General features: G+C 39.5%; 1 protein-coding gene across 3 annotated transcripts in view; it reads left to right on the top strand.

The window, feature by feature from the left end:
• GAN (gigaxonin) overlaps positions 1-19,154 on the top strand; it is a 59,495-nt gene that overhangs the window by 8,863 nt on the left and 31,478 nt on the right. For all 3 annotated transcript variants that reach the window (XR_011143296.1, XR_011143297.1, XM_068956047.1), the window contains exons 2-10: positions 4,807-4,921; positions 5,550-5,900; positions 6,369-6,586; positions 7,677-7,798; positions 8,259-8,371; positions 9,397-9,546; positions 10,670-10,806; positions 11,399-11,527; positions 18,898-19,007. Coding sequence is in view for 1 of the 3 variants with exons in the window: in XM_068956047.1 (XP_068812148.1) it covers positions 4,807-4,921; positions 5,550-5,900; positions 6,369-6,586; positions 7,677-7,798; positions 8,259-8,371; positions 9,397-9,546; positions 10,670-10,806; positions 11,399-11,527; positions 18,898-19,007 (1,445 nt within the window). In the remaining 2 variants the exon portion in view is untranslated. The remainder of the gene's footprint in view (positions 1-4,806; positions 4,922-5,549; positions 5,901-6,368; positions 6,587-7,676; positions 7,799-8,258; positions 8,372-9,396; positions 9,547-10,669; positions 10,807-11,398; positions 11,528-18,897; positions 19,008-19,154) is intronic.

The following is a 19,154-nucleotide window of genomic DNA, read 5'->3' as shown; positions in this document are numbered from 1 at the left end:
TCTTGAAGTTTTGTTTCTGACATTGTACTACAGCTTTATAAGCAGGTCAATGAAACTGCATTACTGGCTACTTTTCTGTCATTGCAGATCAAAAGTTTTGATTTATTTTAATCTCTGCTCTTTTCCCATTGCAGAGTATCAGAACCGAAGCAACTGGCTGCGTTTCCCAGATTTTTCTAATTGTTGTTGACTGTAAATATTGCAATCCTACTTGAGGTGAATGTGGTCTGGAATACACTCTTATGAGGGTGTAATCGTGGCAGATGTTTTCTTTACCTGATTAAGTACAAATGTACCCGCACTCTAAGGATTAAAGCATTCCAGGAACTATACTGTTATTTTCTTATGTTGCTGTTGTAGAAATACATTGGGTTATCTTTCCATAACAGTTTGCAAATAAGGTAGAGACTTTAAAGATAAAAATATTCCCACAGAATTATGTCTGACTCGATTGGGAAGGCAAACTTTATATGTGGTGTTTAAGTTGTTTTGTCTTTCATTTTGCTTTTTATTCCCTCCCCCCCTCCTTTCTGGGGTCAGCTGTAAAAGATAAGAAAAACAAGTTTTCAAGCATAAGGCCCCTTTCTGAATGGGCTTCGCTTGCATCTTGATTTGAAAAGAAATATTTAAAAAAAAAAAAAAAGCGCAAGTTGGAAGATCCAACTTAATTTGGCCAAGAACTGTGGACAGTTTTAAAACTGATCAGGAAACAGATTCAGTCCTTAAAGAAAAGGATACGTTTATGCTGTTAGATGTGGATTGTGATTCCTAGCGATATCAAAACATGTTCTTAAGCCCTTGTTTTCATTTTAATGGTTTTTCTTGCTCATGTTGTTACTTACTTTTGCAGAAGAGCAATTTGATTTTTCTTCTCCATGCTGCCTTGCGCGGCGGGCGACGTTGCAGATGACTCACTAAGATGGTATTCCTTAGGTGAGGTGGAAGAGCAGATTCTACATCTGTGTCTGTGATAGCACAGTTGTTTTTATGACTGGTGTACGTCAAGTTGTTTTCCTGACAGGTACAAGAAGTTTCATAGTTCTTGGGGTGCACTTGGAGAACATTTAATTTATGTTCCTGAATAAATCAGAAGCAATTTTGTCTTATGGTAGTAATATTTTTAATTGAAAAAGTGAAAACATGGCACTGAAAGGCTTAAAGTATGGAGTCAAGCTGCTGAAAATTAAATGACTTAAGAAAAGAGGCCGAAGAAATTTGAGGGTGTTTTTGTTTGTTTGTTTTTTCTCTCTCCAGCTCTTCCCGGGTCTGTATGCATCTCTTACAGTCACCTGTACTCTGCGCCCAGGCGATGACTTTTCTGGTTGGCTGTGAGGTTCTCTTTCCTTCTAAATCTTGATGTTCTCATCTTTCATCTGAGTTAAGGAAGACTGAGGCAGCCTTTTCTCCTGTGGTTTGGCAACTTAAAATGCACTTGGAGTAATCAGAAATGTTGTCCGGAGTGGGAAGCTCTGGCGCCGGCGTTGGAAGCGGTCGCCCTGCGGTTGGGGAGATCTCTGCACGCTAATTTGGTTGCTTCCACTTCCAGGTTTCAGCCATGCAAATCATAGTCCGAATAAATCACTGTGGGGAGAAGCAGCATAGGGAAAGAAAATGCCCCTTTCTGGGAGGGAAGGGAGGTTGGAAAACCTCTGTTGAAGTTTGGAACTTCTCTTGTAAAGTGAAATTTGCTGGAGACCCATGGTTAAAGGAGCTTTTCATGGCCTGCTGGCCGCTCCTGTTTCAGCTGAACTGGGAACGCACACGTTTGGAAACTTTCTTCTCCGTTGCATGTATTACGACAAGGATACCCAAACTTCAATTTGCTAGTGAGGTGTGGAAGTGGGTGCCGATGGCAGCTGATACCGCATGACGCAAGAGGCGGTTTCTCCTTTCTTTCCTTACATCCCCCCTCCTTCCTCCTCCTCCTCCTCCTGGTTTCTTACCAAACACTTCCACTCTGGACTCGTGATTTTTCTCTTAATTTTTCTTAACTTTTTTAAACCTTTCTCAGCCCTAAACCTGGTTATAACAACTTTTTTTTCTCACCTTTTTGTTTTGTTTTTTCTTCTCTCCTCCCGTCAGCCTGTAGCTGTCTTGCAGCGCTGATTTGAGCTGCAAGGAGTACCTCCAGCTGCCCTTGGGAAGTGGTTCTCGCGCCGGGGTCTGGAAATCTCTGTATCCAAAGGGAGAACCTGGGAACTTACTAATTGAAAAGTTAAAAGATGTATGAGCGATAGGGTGAGGTAGCTGCCATTCCTCAGGACAGGTCATAGGAGCAAAGTTGAGTTTGAAACTAACCAAGATGTGCTTGTATAACGTGAATATTTGTCTACGAGTAACTATGGAGTTCCTGGGATTTGTATGCTTTCTTGTAGGAAGAAAAGAATGATGTTCCTAAGGTGTGTTTGTTTTGGTTTGGTTTTTTCCTGCTAGGTGTTTGTGTGTGTTGGTTGCCATCAGGTGCTCCCCCCCCCCCCCCCCCCCCCCGCCCCTTCGGATAAACAGTTGTGGCCTCAATTAATACACAGCAATTAGAGCATCTAGCCTGATAACTGGTTAGGCCCCAGACCCTGAACAACACTTGCTTGTTTCTAGGAGGTGTAGGTGTAAAGTCCGTGCAAGGAGGTGATTTAGCTTGGGTGTGTATAGGTGATGCTAAGATGAAAGTTAATGATAAACAGCGCCAGGCCTTACACCAATCTCCCCGGTAGCGTTGGCATGCGCCGATGACGTTTATTCTGCGCCTTGCCTCTGGTTTACAGCCCCCAACGCACTGAAATACCCAGGTCCTCTGCAGGCGCAGCTGGGTGTCTGGCCATAGCAGAGCATATCGCGTCCCGCCGTCTCTCTTCTCTGGTGGTTCCTAGAAGGATGCTGCGGACTCCGAGAATGTTTATGTTTAAGGAACAGAAAATGCAATTTCATTCCAGGAAATGAGATGTAGCCTCTGTTAAAAGTGGAGAAACCCAAAACTCAACCATAATCAGCGTACTTGAGGTATTTTGTCTGGATAGGCTTGAAAAATCTGTGTAAAGACGCATTGTTTAAATCAAAGTAGTGGTGAAGTTTAAAACACACACGTGCTTTGTGTGCGCTTTGGTTCGTTTGGCGCTTGCAGGCATGAAAACTGTGTATCCCACATGCTGTGCGCTAGCGCTTGGGGGAGGACGGAGCAAGCTTTGATACAAGTTGTGCGGTATTAGCTGTTCAGCTTAGAGGTTTTCAACAGACAAGTCACAGATCTGTTTCTGTAGCGTGTGCTGTGTACTGTAACTCGTACAGACTCTTTAGAGAACACACAATTAATCTTCTTCCAAGCATTAGGAAATAAGCAACTTAACAGCAACAGAAATTGAATTAGTAATGTTATTTGTATAACTTGTACTAGGTCCTGTACAAATATAGAATGAAAAATCTTAACTTGGGCATTTTATTCATATGCCTGAATCAGAATAGCATTAAATCTGAGAGTCCGGATAACTGGAGATGGGTTTTTGCAGCTTAGAAATGCTATGAGAAAACAGGTCCACAAATATGACTTAAGGGCTGAAATTACCGTGATTATTCACACTTTAAAGTCACTTGCTATAGACTAGGATATTATTTAATGTGACTGGTATCTTGCTTTGTGAGAAACTATTTATCCCAAGTCTGAGTGAGTGAAGCAGAATCTGGCTCTTAGGTAAATCGTATTTGTGTCATTGCTCAATGCGAGTGAGGATAGCGGACAGCAGTGACAAATTAAGACATTTGCAGCCTAGCTAAGCCACTACTTATCACATTGAGAAACTAATTATATGTAAGAAATATATTTAAATGAATATGAAAACATTTTCCAAGGCTTTTATTTAAAAATATGTAGTGATATAATCGGGCAGTGAAACTAAGGTGTGTTTTTTTTTCCCCCTTTTATGCTTAGTTCTTTAAAGTGTGAAAGTAGGTGGTCAGAATTATCGTGTCTTAGCCCCAGTGGCTGTTTTTACTGGATCGCGGGCAGCGTTCCTCTGAACGCTCGGAGTTCTCCTTCCTGGACAAGCGCCTGTACTGACGGGATGGAAAGGCCAGGCTGCTGCTGCTGCAGTGTTTCCCCATCTCTTTCCCCCCAGTTCTCCTTCATTCTGTTCACAAGAACATCAAACTGTTCCTGCTGTCTTTTTTAAATGGCTCAAAGTAATGTGTCCAATGGTTTAGATGAATATTTAAAGCTTGGTTCAGCAGAATATAGTCTGTTTCCTAGAAATGTGCGCGTGCAGCTCAGTTGTGGCCAGGTAGGCAGATAACATCATAAACTACACAAAATAGTAATGCAGTCACAGTATCTGGGCTGCCAGTATAGATTCTGATCACATCTGCTCATTGTAATGATTTTTGGGGTAAAGTGTTGTTTTAGGGGGGGAGGGGGGAATTGTTTTTCATCATTACCAAAGCAAATCCTTGCGTTTCATCCGTCAGCAGTACTCTGTGACTAAGTTCTCATTGAAGTTTATGAATGCCTGTGATGAACGAGCCAGGAAAAAATTACTTTGACTCTCTGGTGCCAAGAGAAGTTTGTAAGGCTAATGTAATTGTTCAGTCTGGAAATGTGATGAGCAATATTAGAGACTGTAAATGCAGCCTTTTTGTCCTAAATCAAGAGAGAGAATTTTCAAATTATATTGCAGGATTTTAACATACCTGTTACGGCTGCAGTGCTCTGCAGCTTGCTTACTCTCTCTTTTCTAAAGAAATGAATGTTATGCCTAGGTCATGAGCTTTTTTTTAGGCTTTTCTTTTTTTTTTCTTTTTTTTTTTCCTTCCCTTCCTCAGAACAAAATTGAACTATAATCCTCCAAAGGATGATGGCTCAACATACAAGATTGAACTTGAAGGGATATCTGTTGATACCATGAAAGAGATACTAGATTACATCTTCAGTGGGCAGGTATGGTATTAAGAAGAACTAGATAGAAATGGAATTTTTCAGCAAAATAGTTTTACCACTGCTATCCAGAAAGATAAACCTGTTGAGAATCTTGCTTTAAAACGTTGATTAAAACTTTTTCTGTAAAGCAGTAAATCACACTCGGGCTCTGCGTATGAAAAAGTGACGGTAAACACTTCAGGAGCCCTTTCTCTGTTCTGATGCAGTGGGGGAGGACCCTCTAAAAGATTTAATGTCAAATGCTTGTTTTAAAATTGTGACTGTCTCCAGTAACCTAATTTAAAACATACAGTCTTCTAGAACTGTAAAAGATAACTGGGTTGGTAGCAGTGGAGATTAAGACCCCATCACTGAATTTGCATATTGTGTAGTACATCGGGCATCCTTCCTTACTGACCCCATACTGTCCAATTTGGGCACAAAATTCTGCAAATATCTTCTGTTAAGTTAATGCCTTTCCAGTCCTCTGTTAATGTATAAATGCGCAGTAATTGCATCTATTTCTCGTAAATTTTATACTGGCATTAATGCTCAATTATTTCAGCCACTGAGAATGAGTGTTATGAATGTGGACATCTCATGTAGCGATGAGTGATAGTAGCTATAACTTCTAAATTAATTCTTGCAGATCAGGCTAAATGAAGAAACTATCCAAGATGTGGTACAGGCAGCTGATCTCCTGCTGCTTACAGATTTAAAAGCTCTCTGCTGTGAGTTTTTAGAAGGTTGTATAGCTGCTGAGAACTGTATTGGTATTCGGGACTTTGCACTGCACTATTGTTTGCATCATGTTCACTACCTTGCCTCAGAGTATCTGGAAACTCACTTTCGAGATGTCAGCAGCACAGAGGAATTCCTGGAACTGACTCCCAAAAAACTGAAAGAAGTGCTGTCAATGGAAAAGCTCAATGTGGGAAATGAAAGATACGTCTTTGAAGCAGTGATTAGGTGGATTTCTCACGATGCAGAATCAAGAAAGGTAAGGATATCAAAGAGTTTATTTTTTGAATATGACTTAAATAACTATGTATATTCTAGTTGCTGGGAACTTACAAGGGATGCATGTCTTTCAGGACTATGCTTTCATTCACAGAATTAATTGAATTTTGCCGGAAATGCAGACGAAGGGGTGGCACTAGCAGGATGAAAGCTATGTTTGGGATGTATTATCTACTGTGTTTGTGATTTTTGCCTTCTAATAGACATTAAAAATTTTGCTTTTTTTGGCATTTAATGCCATCTTGTTTTCGTAGGAGGAAAGCAAGTAGTACATCTCCAGTGAAACTTTAAAGACTTGCTCTATTTTCTTAGCATTGTGATGCAGATTTTATTATTACTTCCGAATATCAAAAATACTCTTCAAGTTTCGATCCATGCAGACGTTTTCATGCGTTAGTGCTGCTTTGTGAAGTGTTGGCAATTTTCTTCTGTTTATCTCCTTCTGTAGGTTCACATGAAGGATGTTATGTCAGCAGTGTGGGTTTCAGGCTTAGATGCAACATATTTACGTGAGCAGATGATGAGCGAACCGCTGGTACGGGAGATTGTCAAAGAATGCAATAACATTCCCCTCACGCCACCGCAGCAGGGAGAGGCGATGCTGGCCTCCTTCAAGCCCAGGGGTTACTCTGAGTGTATAGTGACCGTGGGGGGAGAAGAAAGGGTGTAAGTATCGAGCGGCGGTACAGGCCGTTACATTTGGTAAAAATATAAGCAGCTAGTGTTCACAGCGCATCTGAAAATGCGACGTGAAGCGAATATGTGCATCTAATGTATATGTGCTTATCGCTTTATCATTTGAACTTTTTTTGGTCAGATGCACCTAAAATACCTTTGACTGATTTGACAGTAAATATTGACTTGTGGTGATTTTTCTGAAATTCAATATGTAGTTTTTATCTTAAAAACTAAACTTTCTTATTGCTTTATACATTTAAATATCACCTAGATGTCATTGGTCTAAGCCAATTTTATACTTAAGATCTTTTGTTGAGGGAGGTTCATTTAAAAAAAACTTATAGTAGGACATGCTATTCTGTTTGGGAAGTGTTGAGTATTTTTTTAACTGAATAGACTTTACCCAAAATAAGAACAGAACGCTTGTGAAACACTTTTCTGAAGATCGGAAAACCATCTATAATAAATCCTAAAAATAATGACCGTGTCCTTTGCTTGAACTGTTTTGTTGACAGTAGCTGTGGTTCCAAACAGAAGTATGTATTGGTGCATCTGAGATGCCAGGTGAAAATTCCCGTTCCACAGAATAATTATTTTTTTTCTTCCGTATGCCCCGAAGAGGGGGTAGTAGAGGCGGTAGAGGGGAAGGGTTTGTCCTACGTTTAAATGAACTTCACGCTTTGTTTGCTCTTTATAGAAGTGCCATAAAATATTCAAATAAAATTTTGCCCTTCAGTTTGTATATCGTTTTACGAAGAGATTACTAATACTCTGCATCAATGCTTTTTAGTTTGTTAAAAGTTCCTCATTTACAAATATTACAGGTACACATAGTAAGAATGAGGTGTACCTGCTTTTTATGTGTCCAGTCTGTACATAATTAAGTTTATGCACATTTGACCTGGCGGGCACACTTAATTAAAACTCCTCCTTATCATGAAAGTGTCACATTTTGTGAATGTGTATTAAGTCATGTGCATTTCAGACAAAGTTGCTAACAAGTAACTAGTAAACTTACGTCTGTGTTTGTGTGTGTTAATTTTTTTTCTTTTTCTTCCCACCTAACCCCTGCATTCAGGTCACGGAAACCCACCTCAGTGATGCGGTGCATGTGTCCTCTTTACGATCCCAACAGACAGCTCTGGATTGAACTTGCTCCTATGAGTATTCCGCGGATCAATCATGGAGTTTTGTCAGCAGGTAAAGGGGAACTTTGTGTTTGTAAAGTCAATACTATGGAAACTTACCAATGCCTCAAAATCTGAGATACGTTTTATAATAATTTTTTCTTCGAGATTAATGGCATCGGGGTGATTTTTTGCTTCTCCTTTGTCTGCCCAGAATATTGCTTTATTTACATGATAATCAACATCATCTGAGTGTTATAGAATAACTTCCATGTTTTGCAAGAGTCTGCTACATCTGTGTCTCCAGGAACATTTCATGTTTTAAGTAAGTTGTAGTTAGTTGCTACATCACTGAATTTGTTGAAGGTTATCTGGAGTACAGTTGAAGACGTGTGCTTTACCTCCTCCAGTCCAGAGTTTGACCTGTGGCCGGTCTGAGTCTCTTAATGAATTCCAAGATGCAACTCACCAGTCTTGCAGTCTTGCTGAGTGTGAATCCTGTTTTTAAGATCACATTGCCTTTTCTTTTACAGAAGGGTTTTTATTTGTGCTTGGTGGTCAGGATGAAAGCAAGGCAACGCTAAGCTCTGGAGAGAAGTATGATCCAGACACCAATTCATGGAGTTCCCTGCCGCCAATGAATGAGGCAAGAGCAGTATCTTAACTCTTGGGATTTAATTTTTCACTTTGGCGAAATGTTCAATTGCTTCTGTAAAATTTTATTCTGAACCTTCAGACATTTGCATTTTATACGTTCAAAATCATGGTGCGGACTGCCTTCTGTTTATTTCTTATAGTTACTTTTGGTCTGATAATGGCTATAGGATGTAGAAAATATTACCTATTGGGCAAGAACTAGCTGTAAAGCTGAACTACAGAATTTTCAGTTACGTGTTGAGTATACCATCCTTAATGTTCTGTGTATACTGGTCTTTATTAATAAAAAAAAATATATATATATATGTATTTCTCTTCTGTGTTAGACACAAGAGAATTCCTTACATGAACGAAGGGACTGGACTGTGCAGAAATGAACAGAGAACTTGGCTTGTGCAGTCCTTTGAATTTAATTTTGGTTTGAGCTTATGTTTTCTCTTCATATTTGCATCCAATCAAAAAGTAACAGTTCGTTATATGTAAACATGTATCCTTAATATACCTATGTTTTATTTTCTGAAATCAGTGTAGGGTTTTTTATTAAGAAATTGTTCTTTATTTTTCTTCAGCAAAGGCTGTTGTTGGCATGGGCCTGTATTGCACTTGAAGAAAACTTGCAGATGTAGTTATGATACGTTATTTTTTGTTTGCTATAAATACGGTTGCGAGTGAGGTTAGCTGTGCTCCTACACTAGAAAATGGAGTTCTGCCTTTCTGCAGAATTATGGGTCCAAAATTTTGAAAGCAGCAGCTTCATCTAGTAGACCAGTACTATGCAAACTGAAATGCAGCTAAGCACCATTTTTAGACTATGGTCTGTTTTAGTTTTACTGTATGTTTGAATATTGTTTTCTTTAGTTAAAGAATATTAGAATGTTATTCTAGGTATTGTGTTTTTAAAAAAAAAAAAATGGCAGTCTCAGAAGTAATGCTGCAGACAGGTGTGAGAAAAAAGATGATAAATCATAATTGCTACTGTAAATAAATCAGTACAATGTTGACTTTGTTCCTTAGGCACGACATAATTTTGGTGTGGTAGAGATTGATGGAATTCTGTATATTCTGGGAGGTGAGGATGGTGAAAGGGAGTTGATCTCTATGGAGAGTTATGACATTTATAAGCGGACCTGGACCAAGCAGCCAGACTTGACCATGGTTAGAAAGGTAAGAACTGAATCGTATGTTATAGTGTTATTTATTGTTAAACAGTTAAGTCCAATGTATATTTTGACTCTTTGTTTCAAGTAAAAGCTGCAACAAATACTCCTCTAATTGAAATGAGGGAGAGCGGCTTTACATCAAAACACAACCGCTACTGAGAGTTGTCATGGACAGCGTTGAGGCACGTGGTGCGGGAACCCGGGCCCCTCTCTCACTTTCTCCCTTTCTCGTCATCCTACCCTTGCCCTAGTTTTAGAAATAAAAAAAACCTCCTGAAGTTTAAGAGGTGCGTGTGTGTGTCCCTGAACAGATCAGTCTATAATGCTGAGTCCTAAAGTGGCAGAGGGAAGAAACTTTTATTCCTCTCTTGGCACGTGTTCAGCTTCTGCCATTCACAGTGACGCAGGAGGAGTCTTGTTTGCTTCACCATCTTCTTCAGCAGCAAAAATAAATGTTAAGGGGAAAACGTTGCATCTACAGTGGCGGACAAGTGAACATTTAAAAAGCTAATAATTTACAGCTATATAGTTGATTTTATTACTGTTTCCTGCTGAGAAAATGAACTTTTTATGCAGCCAGTGTTCTTGGAGAATTGTCACAGAGCAGATGATAAAGAGAAATTAAACTGAAGGTAACGTTGTGCAAATTGAGCTGTAAAAGCATTGCCCAATACGAGCAGTATTTCAGCCTCACTTTTGCAACGCTTTCTGCCCTTTGGTTTGATAATAAATGGCCTAATGTTCAGGGTGGTCGCTGCTAACGTAATGCCTGTATTGGTTAGCCAGTTAAAAGGAGCAGTTTTATGCTCCTACTTCTGTTTGACCTGGAAGTGAAGCCCAGTAAAGAAATTTGAACTAGTCCTCCCTCACCTCTCCCCTTGTGCTTAGAGATTATTCTTTGCTAAAAACTCAATTTATGATATGATTATGAGCTTAATTAAGACTCTTCTCTGCCGTATTGCTTAGACTGTGTTTTATTTATTTTGATTAGGCTTCCTGACAAGATTTTTCTAGCAGCGCTCTGTTAAGCAAGATTCTTTAGTTTTGAGCTCTTGATATTGTATGCAACTTCAGTGGGGTTTTTTTATTGTTATTCTGTTTTTTTTTTTTTTTCTCCCTCATTCAAGATTGGCTGCTATGCAGCTATGAAGAAGAAAATCTATGCAATGGGTGGAGGCTCCTATGGAAAACTCTTTGAATCTGTGGAGTGTTATGACCCTAGAACTCAGCAATGGACAGCAATCTGTCCTCTAAAAGAGAGAAGGTGGGTGACAATGGAAATAAAAATCTAGATTACAAGAATATATTTGGTCAGAACCTTCTAAAACAGTCAGAGCGTATTCTAAGGCTGTCTTTACTTTTTAAAAAGGAGTTGATTGTTATTGTAATCAGTGTTGTTTACTTGATGACTTGTACTGCATTTTTTTAATGCTGAAGCCTGGTCCTCTGAAAAGAGGAAGTTGCCTTTGTTTCTCTGAAGAATACCTAAGATGTCTGTTAAAGAGCCCTATGAGCTTCACCATGCCTTTCTGAATCATGATGGCCTGCTGCTGTAATGCCAAGATGTTGCTGAATAAAGTGTCAGAGTTATAAAAGCATCCTGATGTTACAAGCAGTACTCCCCTGATGCAAACTGAAAGCCAGAAACTGCAGTTCAACTGGAATTTCAAAATTTCGTCCACAGATAAATGCTTTACTGATCTGTTCTTTTGCATGGTCTGGCTTAGAAGTAATATCCGTGACTCATCTAATTTTGTTGAATATGTAGGATGCACAGAGTGGAGAAAGTTCAGAAGGATATGTAGAATGGTTGAGATGTTATCCAACTTTGCCTGTTTTCTTATTTGGATTCTCAGATTTGGTGCAGTGGCCTGTGGAGTTGCATCTGAGCTTTACGTGTTTGGCGGGGTCAGAAGTCGTGATGACAGTCAGGCCAGTGAGATGGTGACGTGCAAATCTGAATTCTATCATGATGAATTTAAAAGGTAACTAGCCGCAGCTATTAACATAGGAAATACATAATGTAGGTACTCATCTGTCCATTTCACCTCCACTTAAAAGCATATTAGACACTTAAAAGCATATTGGACCTTTGCTGTGCTGCTCTGTTTGTTTTATCTTGTGACACCTACTGGGTCATGCAGTGGCTTGTCCCTCTGTAGTACCGCTGGGCTCTTGATGTGTGGCAGGGCCACTGTGCCAAGGTCCCTGAACAGGAGAAACACAGTGATGGCAAAAGTGGTTTGTCTGGCTCTTCCCCTGCACTCTGTAGTTTCCTGAGTTCACGGCTCTGCCGTCACGCACCTTCACTCATGCCCCGGGTTCCTAGGGACTGCTTGTGGAGAAGTGTAAGATTACATAGCAGTACTTCCCCACGATCCAGTCCCGTTCCCAGGGACTTGCAACTTAGGTAGTTCCTGAGCTCGAGCTGCTGGAACTAAGAGATTTCATGGACTTCTGTTCCTAGCACTCGTCTGATGGCTGTTTGAATCCATGTAGGCTTTTGCCATAGGAAGGCATTCCAGTTACCTCTACGCGTTGTGTATAGCTAATCTCCTTGTGTTTGTTTTGAATCTGCTTCTGATGACTTCATTTGTTATCTCCTGGCTCTTGTATTAGAATCTGCCGTAGGCCTTATTACATGTGGTAACTATTCAAAACATAATTTGTGTTAGACAAAATTTTGCAAGTAGTTCAGCTTATTATCCAGGCACAATTGACAAGCTTTGATACCTTCCGTGCTTGCTTCTTGCATATAACTATAAATTGGATGTCTTTATAAGCTACGTTGAAATAAGACTTTGCTCTTGGATATTTCAAGGGTTGTTGACAATGAAGGAGATTAATCTGTTTGTATTACAAAATCAAGAGCGAGTTATGACTGTGACCTTTATAGAAGCACATGAAAATAAAACAGGGTGTAAGTTTATGATTTTCTCACAAGATGTGGCTGTAAAGAGACTTTAGTTTCTGCATGAAAATATATGAAAATATCTTTTCTGTTCTAAACAGTGTCTAAAATAACAGCTATAATCAAAAGAAGCTGGAGGAGAAGAAACACTCTTCAGTGTGATTATAAGAAGCAGGTAGATAAGATGGTTTATTGCTGCCCGTGCTCCGTAATGACTTCTCATGCTTTGGGGGTTTGGAGAAATGTTAAAAGCAAATAAACTTTTTGGCAAGAGTTATTCCAGAAGGAAAGAATTTCAGCAGGAAAGGGCTTCCCTCCCTCCCATCTGTAATTTCTAATTGATTTGCTTGAAATGTTTCCAGACTGGCTCTGTTTTTTGAAAGGTGGTATATAGCTCAAGATTCTTGCTGATGACTTCCAAGTTTCTAGTCTCCTTGGTTGCTGTAGATTAAGCTTTTTAAAATGTAAATTAGAAAAAATTAGAAAAATTAGAAGTCCCAGCCTTGATGTAGGTAGTTCTCACTGCCACCTACTGCCTGCAATGCAGTTGTATAGCTGGCTCTATTTCCAATAGAATTATACTTTTACTTCGTGGCATCCCAGAGATGTTACCAGATTCATGTAAAGATATAATGAAAATCCAGCTGCTTCAACTCTTGAATGGCAATAAATTATGGAAATGGCAATAAATAATGGATACTTTCAGAAGTGTTGGTATTTCTTCCCCCACAGCTGTCAGTCTTCCTTCAAAATATTCCAGACCGGTTAGTCTTGGGTTGGTTCTTCCTCCACTGACACTTGTTGATAGATGCAAACTTGAGATAGGTAACCGGTTTCTATTGAAATGTGCCACCCTATCTAGCGCAAGCAGTGCGAGGAGGGCTGCGCTGGCGCAGAGGAAGGTGAGGTGGAAGCAAGTAATCTGACTCTAGATCCTGGAGGAGCATGTGTTGAGGGCTGCTGAGATATCCAGGGTTTGTCTCTGTCTCTTTGCCAATTTGAGCGTAGAAACTCGAAGCATGCGTTTGCACTCCAGACCACTCCCGGGGGTGTGTGTGTGCGCGCCATCAGAAATGGAGGGCCAGGAGAGACCGGGCAGCTACTGCTTTTGCTTCCGTAGTAAATGCTGATACTCCAGCTTTGTAACTCTTTGTGTTCTTTTTTTTGAAGGTCCACTAGTTTCAGCCCCTGGCTTGGTGTCAGTCACCAGAAGAGGGTGCTGTGTTACCATGTTATTTCTTAGTGTTAGCTCTAGCTCTTGAGAACTAACGATTATCCTGAGTGTCAGATTAGTTCAGATACATCTGTGCTAGATGAACACCGTCTGCTGTGGCCATGACGGTGATTTTGAAACCTGAGCAGTTGTACCTGCTTGGGGAAGAGGGAAAATAATCAGAAAGGGACCTCACTAGAAAGTGAAGTAACCAAATACTCCCCTGCCAATACCAGGACAAAATACTTTCTGCTGTCTTGATGGTACTCTTTTTCTTTGCAGTGAGATTGTGACTGGGAAGTTAACATAATTTTATTGTAATAGTGGTCTGCGAGCATCAAATGAAGGGAAGTTGACTGTTTCTGGAAGATGTGAGACTCTTATTTCTTCAAGTGATTCAGAAATAACAGAAAGCAAATCTAAATCACTTTATTTTGAGTGAACGATGAAAGCTAAATAATGTGCACCTCTCATCTGTGAATATCATACGCTACGTAGCAGGGTAGGGGGCTTGAGTAGTTAAGCAATTCTACTTGCATTGGGTATCACATGCTCTGCTCTGCATCGTTGCTCTGCTCTGAATAAAGCATAAGTGATGCTATAAACTTTACTACAGGTGGATAATACCTTATCAATATGCATAGTTAATGTGATATATACAGAGACTGATTCTTCATCTTAAATTACTATTATGTAGTTAGAAGGTGCCTAATTCAGTATTGGACCTTCTGTTTGTTTCAGTAATAATTTCTGATACAGGTAGTACAAATTCATTCTTGATTTCAAGAGGACTACAGAAAGTCAGCTATTACAAGAAGCAAATAAGCACCTGAGATTGCAAAGAATATACCTGCTTTTTAGTTACAGGAAAGGAATGTTACTGGAACCATCTAATTGAAGCTGAAATCGCACATTGATGGTGTGTGCGCGTATGATTGACAGAAGTCTGAAGTGCTGGGTTAAAAGAGAAGATCTGTGGAAAGGAGGAGTGTGTTTGTTAGATTGTTTAGTAGCACTGCGCCAAAAGCACAGTATATAAATTCCAGCAGCACGTATCCATCCAGAAAGGCTCAAAACAAACTCCACAGCCTGGGTTCTTTTTTGCGTGTGTTTGTTTTTTAACATACTGTTTTACCCTAATAATGGATCAGGTACTGCATAATTGTAGCTCATAACGAACTACAGACTTTCGGCTGCCTATAAGAAACTTTAGGACTCTTGTCACGTTCATTTTCTTTTTGAACAGCAATATTTTTACAGGGTTCAGGCATCACATCTTGTTAGTTGACAATTATGTGTAGCAGTGCATTTGTATGAGAAAATGAAAATCATGCATATGCCTTACAGCTCTGAGCACTCTAATCTCTAGATCTTGTTGCCTGAGAATGCAGGATTTAGTATCGTTCTGGGTATCCTAGAGTCCACAAAGAACTGAAGTTATGGATTTTACTTAGTGTATAAGTATAAATATTTGTATCAATATATAAGTACATCGATTTATATAAGCCAGTATAAATATCCTTTGAATTGGATTAAAGAACTCAAGCTTAATTTGTTTAATATTATTTAGTCTGATAGTCTATTCCAGAATATTTCACAGTGCATAGTCTTTTCAAAGTTGCTATCCTTCACCATGACAGACTTTCCTGAAAACTAGGATGCTGCAGAGACCTTCACACTAGTTTCATAATAAATATTGAGACTCCTGTTAAACTACTCTATATAAAGAAGTAATAAAATTAACAGTGAGTCAGAATACCAGCATATACATGAAATGCGGCTAGAATAATGATAAACAAATCTCATGATATTTGAAGTAGTCCTGTAGCTGTTTGTTTTACTCATAAAAGTTTTGTCAGCTGATCTCTAGAATCACATGCATGAGTGAATTTAAGTGAAATGATGATAGAAAATGCATACATTGCTCTGCATGCTTTTTTAGGATGCACATTTTTCAATGGCTATGGATTAAACTTTGCATACATTACATCCTGTTTTTTTAAAATGTTCATCAAGCTAAAAACTGTTCTTTTAAAAAAAAAAAAAAAGAAAGAAAAAAGAAAGAAAAAAAAAATTTGGGATGTGGGAGATAGATAGGGACAGAAAGGTGTCCTTGGCTCCATGATCCAATATTTGTTTAGTCCATAGAAAATAGGAAACGTTAACTATATATTGAAGATCTCGTTGGGTTAGTCTCTTCTGGACAGAGTTTATAATGTATGACATGCCTTTGTTTCACAGATGTGTGGACAACTGGATGGTGTCTGTATACACTTTTTTTTCTTTTCAGCATGGATATTTGGAAATCCTTAGTAGAGTACAAATTACCTGTAGGATTCTTTGCAAATGCATGATAAAACTACTGGTGGAGCTCTGTCCTTGAGTAGAGCCGCTGCTGCATTTCACTGGTGCTCTGTAAATGTGGGCTATGCCTTCTTTCCCCAAGCTCCTGGTTCTAAGTCACTTATCAAAATTTGCAGGGTGTGAGGTTTTGGTTTTGTTTTGGTTTTGGCGGTGAGGGGGTAAAATGAGATGCTTGTACGGGAGCAATACGTGGTAAATACCACTTAAAATAATTCTCTTTGCTACTGGAACATCACGGAAACCTTCTAAACAGTATGTAAATAGTAAGTTAAACAATCTTGTAACATGGTATTTGTAATTAGGAAGATGCTCCCTAGTGTGCAGGAATCTCATCAAAAGGAAATGCTTGCCTATACAAACGCAGTGAGAAAAGGAGCTGGCTGTTGGTAATGCCGGCAGATAAGAGGAACACTACTGATAAGATTTCCATTCCTTTGTGGGCTTCCTCAGACAGCTGGTATGAGCTTGAGGTGACGTGTCTAGAATAGGTTGGTTCTGTATTGCCTCTCTGTTTTACTTCTCATTTGGAAATGAAACAATTAGCATCCTCCTTACTAATTACAGCTGTTAGGATGGATTTTTAGTTCATACCACTTCAAAACAATGACAAAAAAAAAATCGGGATTCCTTCCCCTTTCAATTTTAGGGGAGGCCCACTTTGGTTTCATGTTGACCAATTTTTGTCTACAGTTATGAAGGAATGTGTCATCTCCTCTGTTTTCCTCAGAGTAAGTCTTAGCAAAGCCACCCTAGGGAACCGCGCGGCAGAGTTGTGCTCCAGAGAGCACTTTCAGATTCCTGAGGACTGACTTTCTTGTCATTGTGTTTTTTCATGCTGCTCAAACAGTAGGCAAATGATCAACCCGCATTAAGCTGGAGCTTAGTCAAATTCTGATGAAACGTGACCCCTTGCCCTTCCTGCCTTTGTTCCTTCCGAGTTTTAACTGCTAAAACTGCTGTAAGTGTTCCTGAAAAGTTGGGGCTGTTTTTAAAGTATATGTGTTGGGAAAGGTTGAGAAGGAGTTTTCACAAGCATCTACAGATACTTGAAATTTTTCTTTTCTTGATGCGCAGTAGCGAAATGCCTGGTTTCTGCTCTGTATTTTTGTATCTAGTGTAGACAGACCCCCAAAGTTCACATGATTTCCGGCTGCTCAGTCAGTAGCTAGAGTGAAAACCAGGTTTTGCTCTTCAGTGTGACACAAACTCGGTGTGCTGCGTGGGGAAGCTCAGCACACCCATCTCGTTCTGTATTTGTCCCTTCTCTGATACAGTCTTTTTTTTTCCCCCTTCCCACTTTTTTGCCGTTTATTCAGCTGAGTTGAGGTAACTTGGTGCTAGAATGCAGTGGAAGTATTGCGTATGTCCCCTTACCGCAGTAAGGGAAAAAAAGCTGATGATACACGCTAAAAGGTGTTTTGCTGTGGAGTAGACTTTCTGAATGACTACAGGAGACTTCTCTTTTCCCTGTTGTTGGTTCATCCATTATCCTCTGCGACAGCTACACGCGTTCCCGTGCTTTCTGCAGACTCCTGGCCCATGGACAGCTTATCCTTTAATTTAGCCTTTAAAAATTGATATCTCTCCCGAAGATAATGGTTATGTATCAGCATCTCCTTCAGTGTCAGAAAAGAGGCTTACTTGTGAGTCATGAGTTAACAGGATTTTCAAGGGTCACCAGTTTCCATGCGGATATTTCCTAACTTTTCCCTCAAATTAACCAGGTATGGCAATGAAAATGCATAAAACACTTGTAAAATGTTTTTCAAATTTCCCTGTTTTTTGTAAATTATTAAAATATTGGACCTCCTCCAGGAGGGGGTCGCCTAAAATAGCCTCGATTTTTATGTCTTGAGGGTCTGTAAATAGTAACTATGCCAACCTCTGCAAAAGTGCAGCAGCAACCTGCAGAAATTTGCTTCAGAACCGTAAGGAGGACGTTGACAAGTCTAGATAAATGCACCATCTTTATAAACCAGTGCCTTGCACAAGGGTGACAAATACATACTTAGCTCGTTTCCAGAGGCTTCAACGTGGAACGCTGCTTTTCGCTCTCTGGGAAGATCAGGCTGATGTAGTGTGGAAATGGAGGCATTTCTAAAGTGTGCTTGAGGGATTTTTAAGATTTCAGTAGGAGCTGGGAAGCAACTGAAAAGAGCCTGCTAAGCAGTTGGGAAGCTCTGTTTCAATTCCAAGGAATAGGCATGTGTGTGTTTTTTTTTTTTTTTTTCTTTCCCCAAATCTCTTAACACTGAATTTCAATCTTCTGTCCCTTGTTTAAAATTAAGCATTGCTAACTGCTGCATTCCTTGTACTGCACATGGGATTTCTTGTCTCTGACAAGGTACAATTAAGGAAGTTAGGGAATTATATGGGGGAAGGCACTGCTTCATAATAAGGCCTTGCTATAGCAACGTGTTATTTCCCCTGCGATGTACTATTAAGAATTCTATGCTTTTATGGCTATGCTGATTTTAAGACAAAGTTGCCTAAAATTTTCTCTGCAGGGAAAACTCACTGTTGTAGCTGTTGCAGAAAACACTCTCCTATATGCCTGCCGTCTTCCAGGAAAGCATACTGGATGGCTGTAAGGAAAATTAGTTCCAGATAGATTGCACAGATGAGTGGAGCAATTCTGAAGTAAAGTAACTACAAAATAAAGTATCCCAAACTTTCCAAATAGCAGTACCAGTTGCTTTTGCTGGCTGTGAAGCCTGATGAACTAGTCAACATTCCCAACTTTTATATAAGAAATGAACTTGTAAGCTCTGCTTTTTGTTCAAAGATAACAGCTGGAAAAAGAACTCAATTTTTTTTTTTTTTGTTCTCAATAAAATACCAAAATCTTATTTTATTTCTTTTTACAGGTGGATTTATCTAAATGACCAGAACTTATGTATTCCGACTAGTTCTTCTTTCGTGTATGGAGCTGTGCCTATTGGAGCCAGCATTTATGTGATTGGAGATCTTGATACAGGTTAGAATTAGAACCAATAATTTCCTGTTGCTTGTTGTCTTTGAGTCTTTTAAATACTTGGTGCTAATGAGTCTGTTTTTTAGAATTAAAGGCTAGGACTCTACTCTAATTCTGAGCGATGATCTGTTCCAGTGCTGTTCTCCTCAG

Source organism: Struthio camelus, chromosome 10 (genome assembly GCF_040807025.1).
Source record: "Struthio camelus isolate bStrCam1 chromosome 10, bStrCam1.hap1, whole genome shotgun sequence".
In the NCBI taxonomy this organism is placed as follows: domain Eukaryota; kingdom Metazoa; phylum Chordata; class Aves; order Struthioniformes; family Struthionidae; genus Struthio; species Struthio camelus.
The sequence above is the reverse complement of the archived record's forward strand: the minus strand, read 5'-3'. Positions and strand labels throughout refer to the sequence as shown.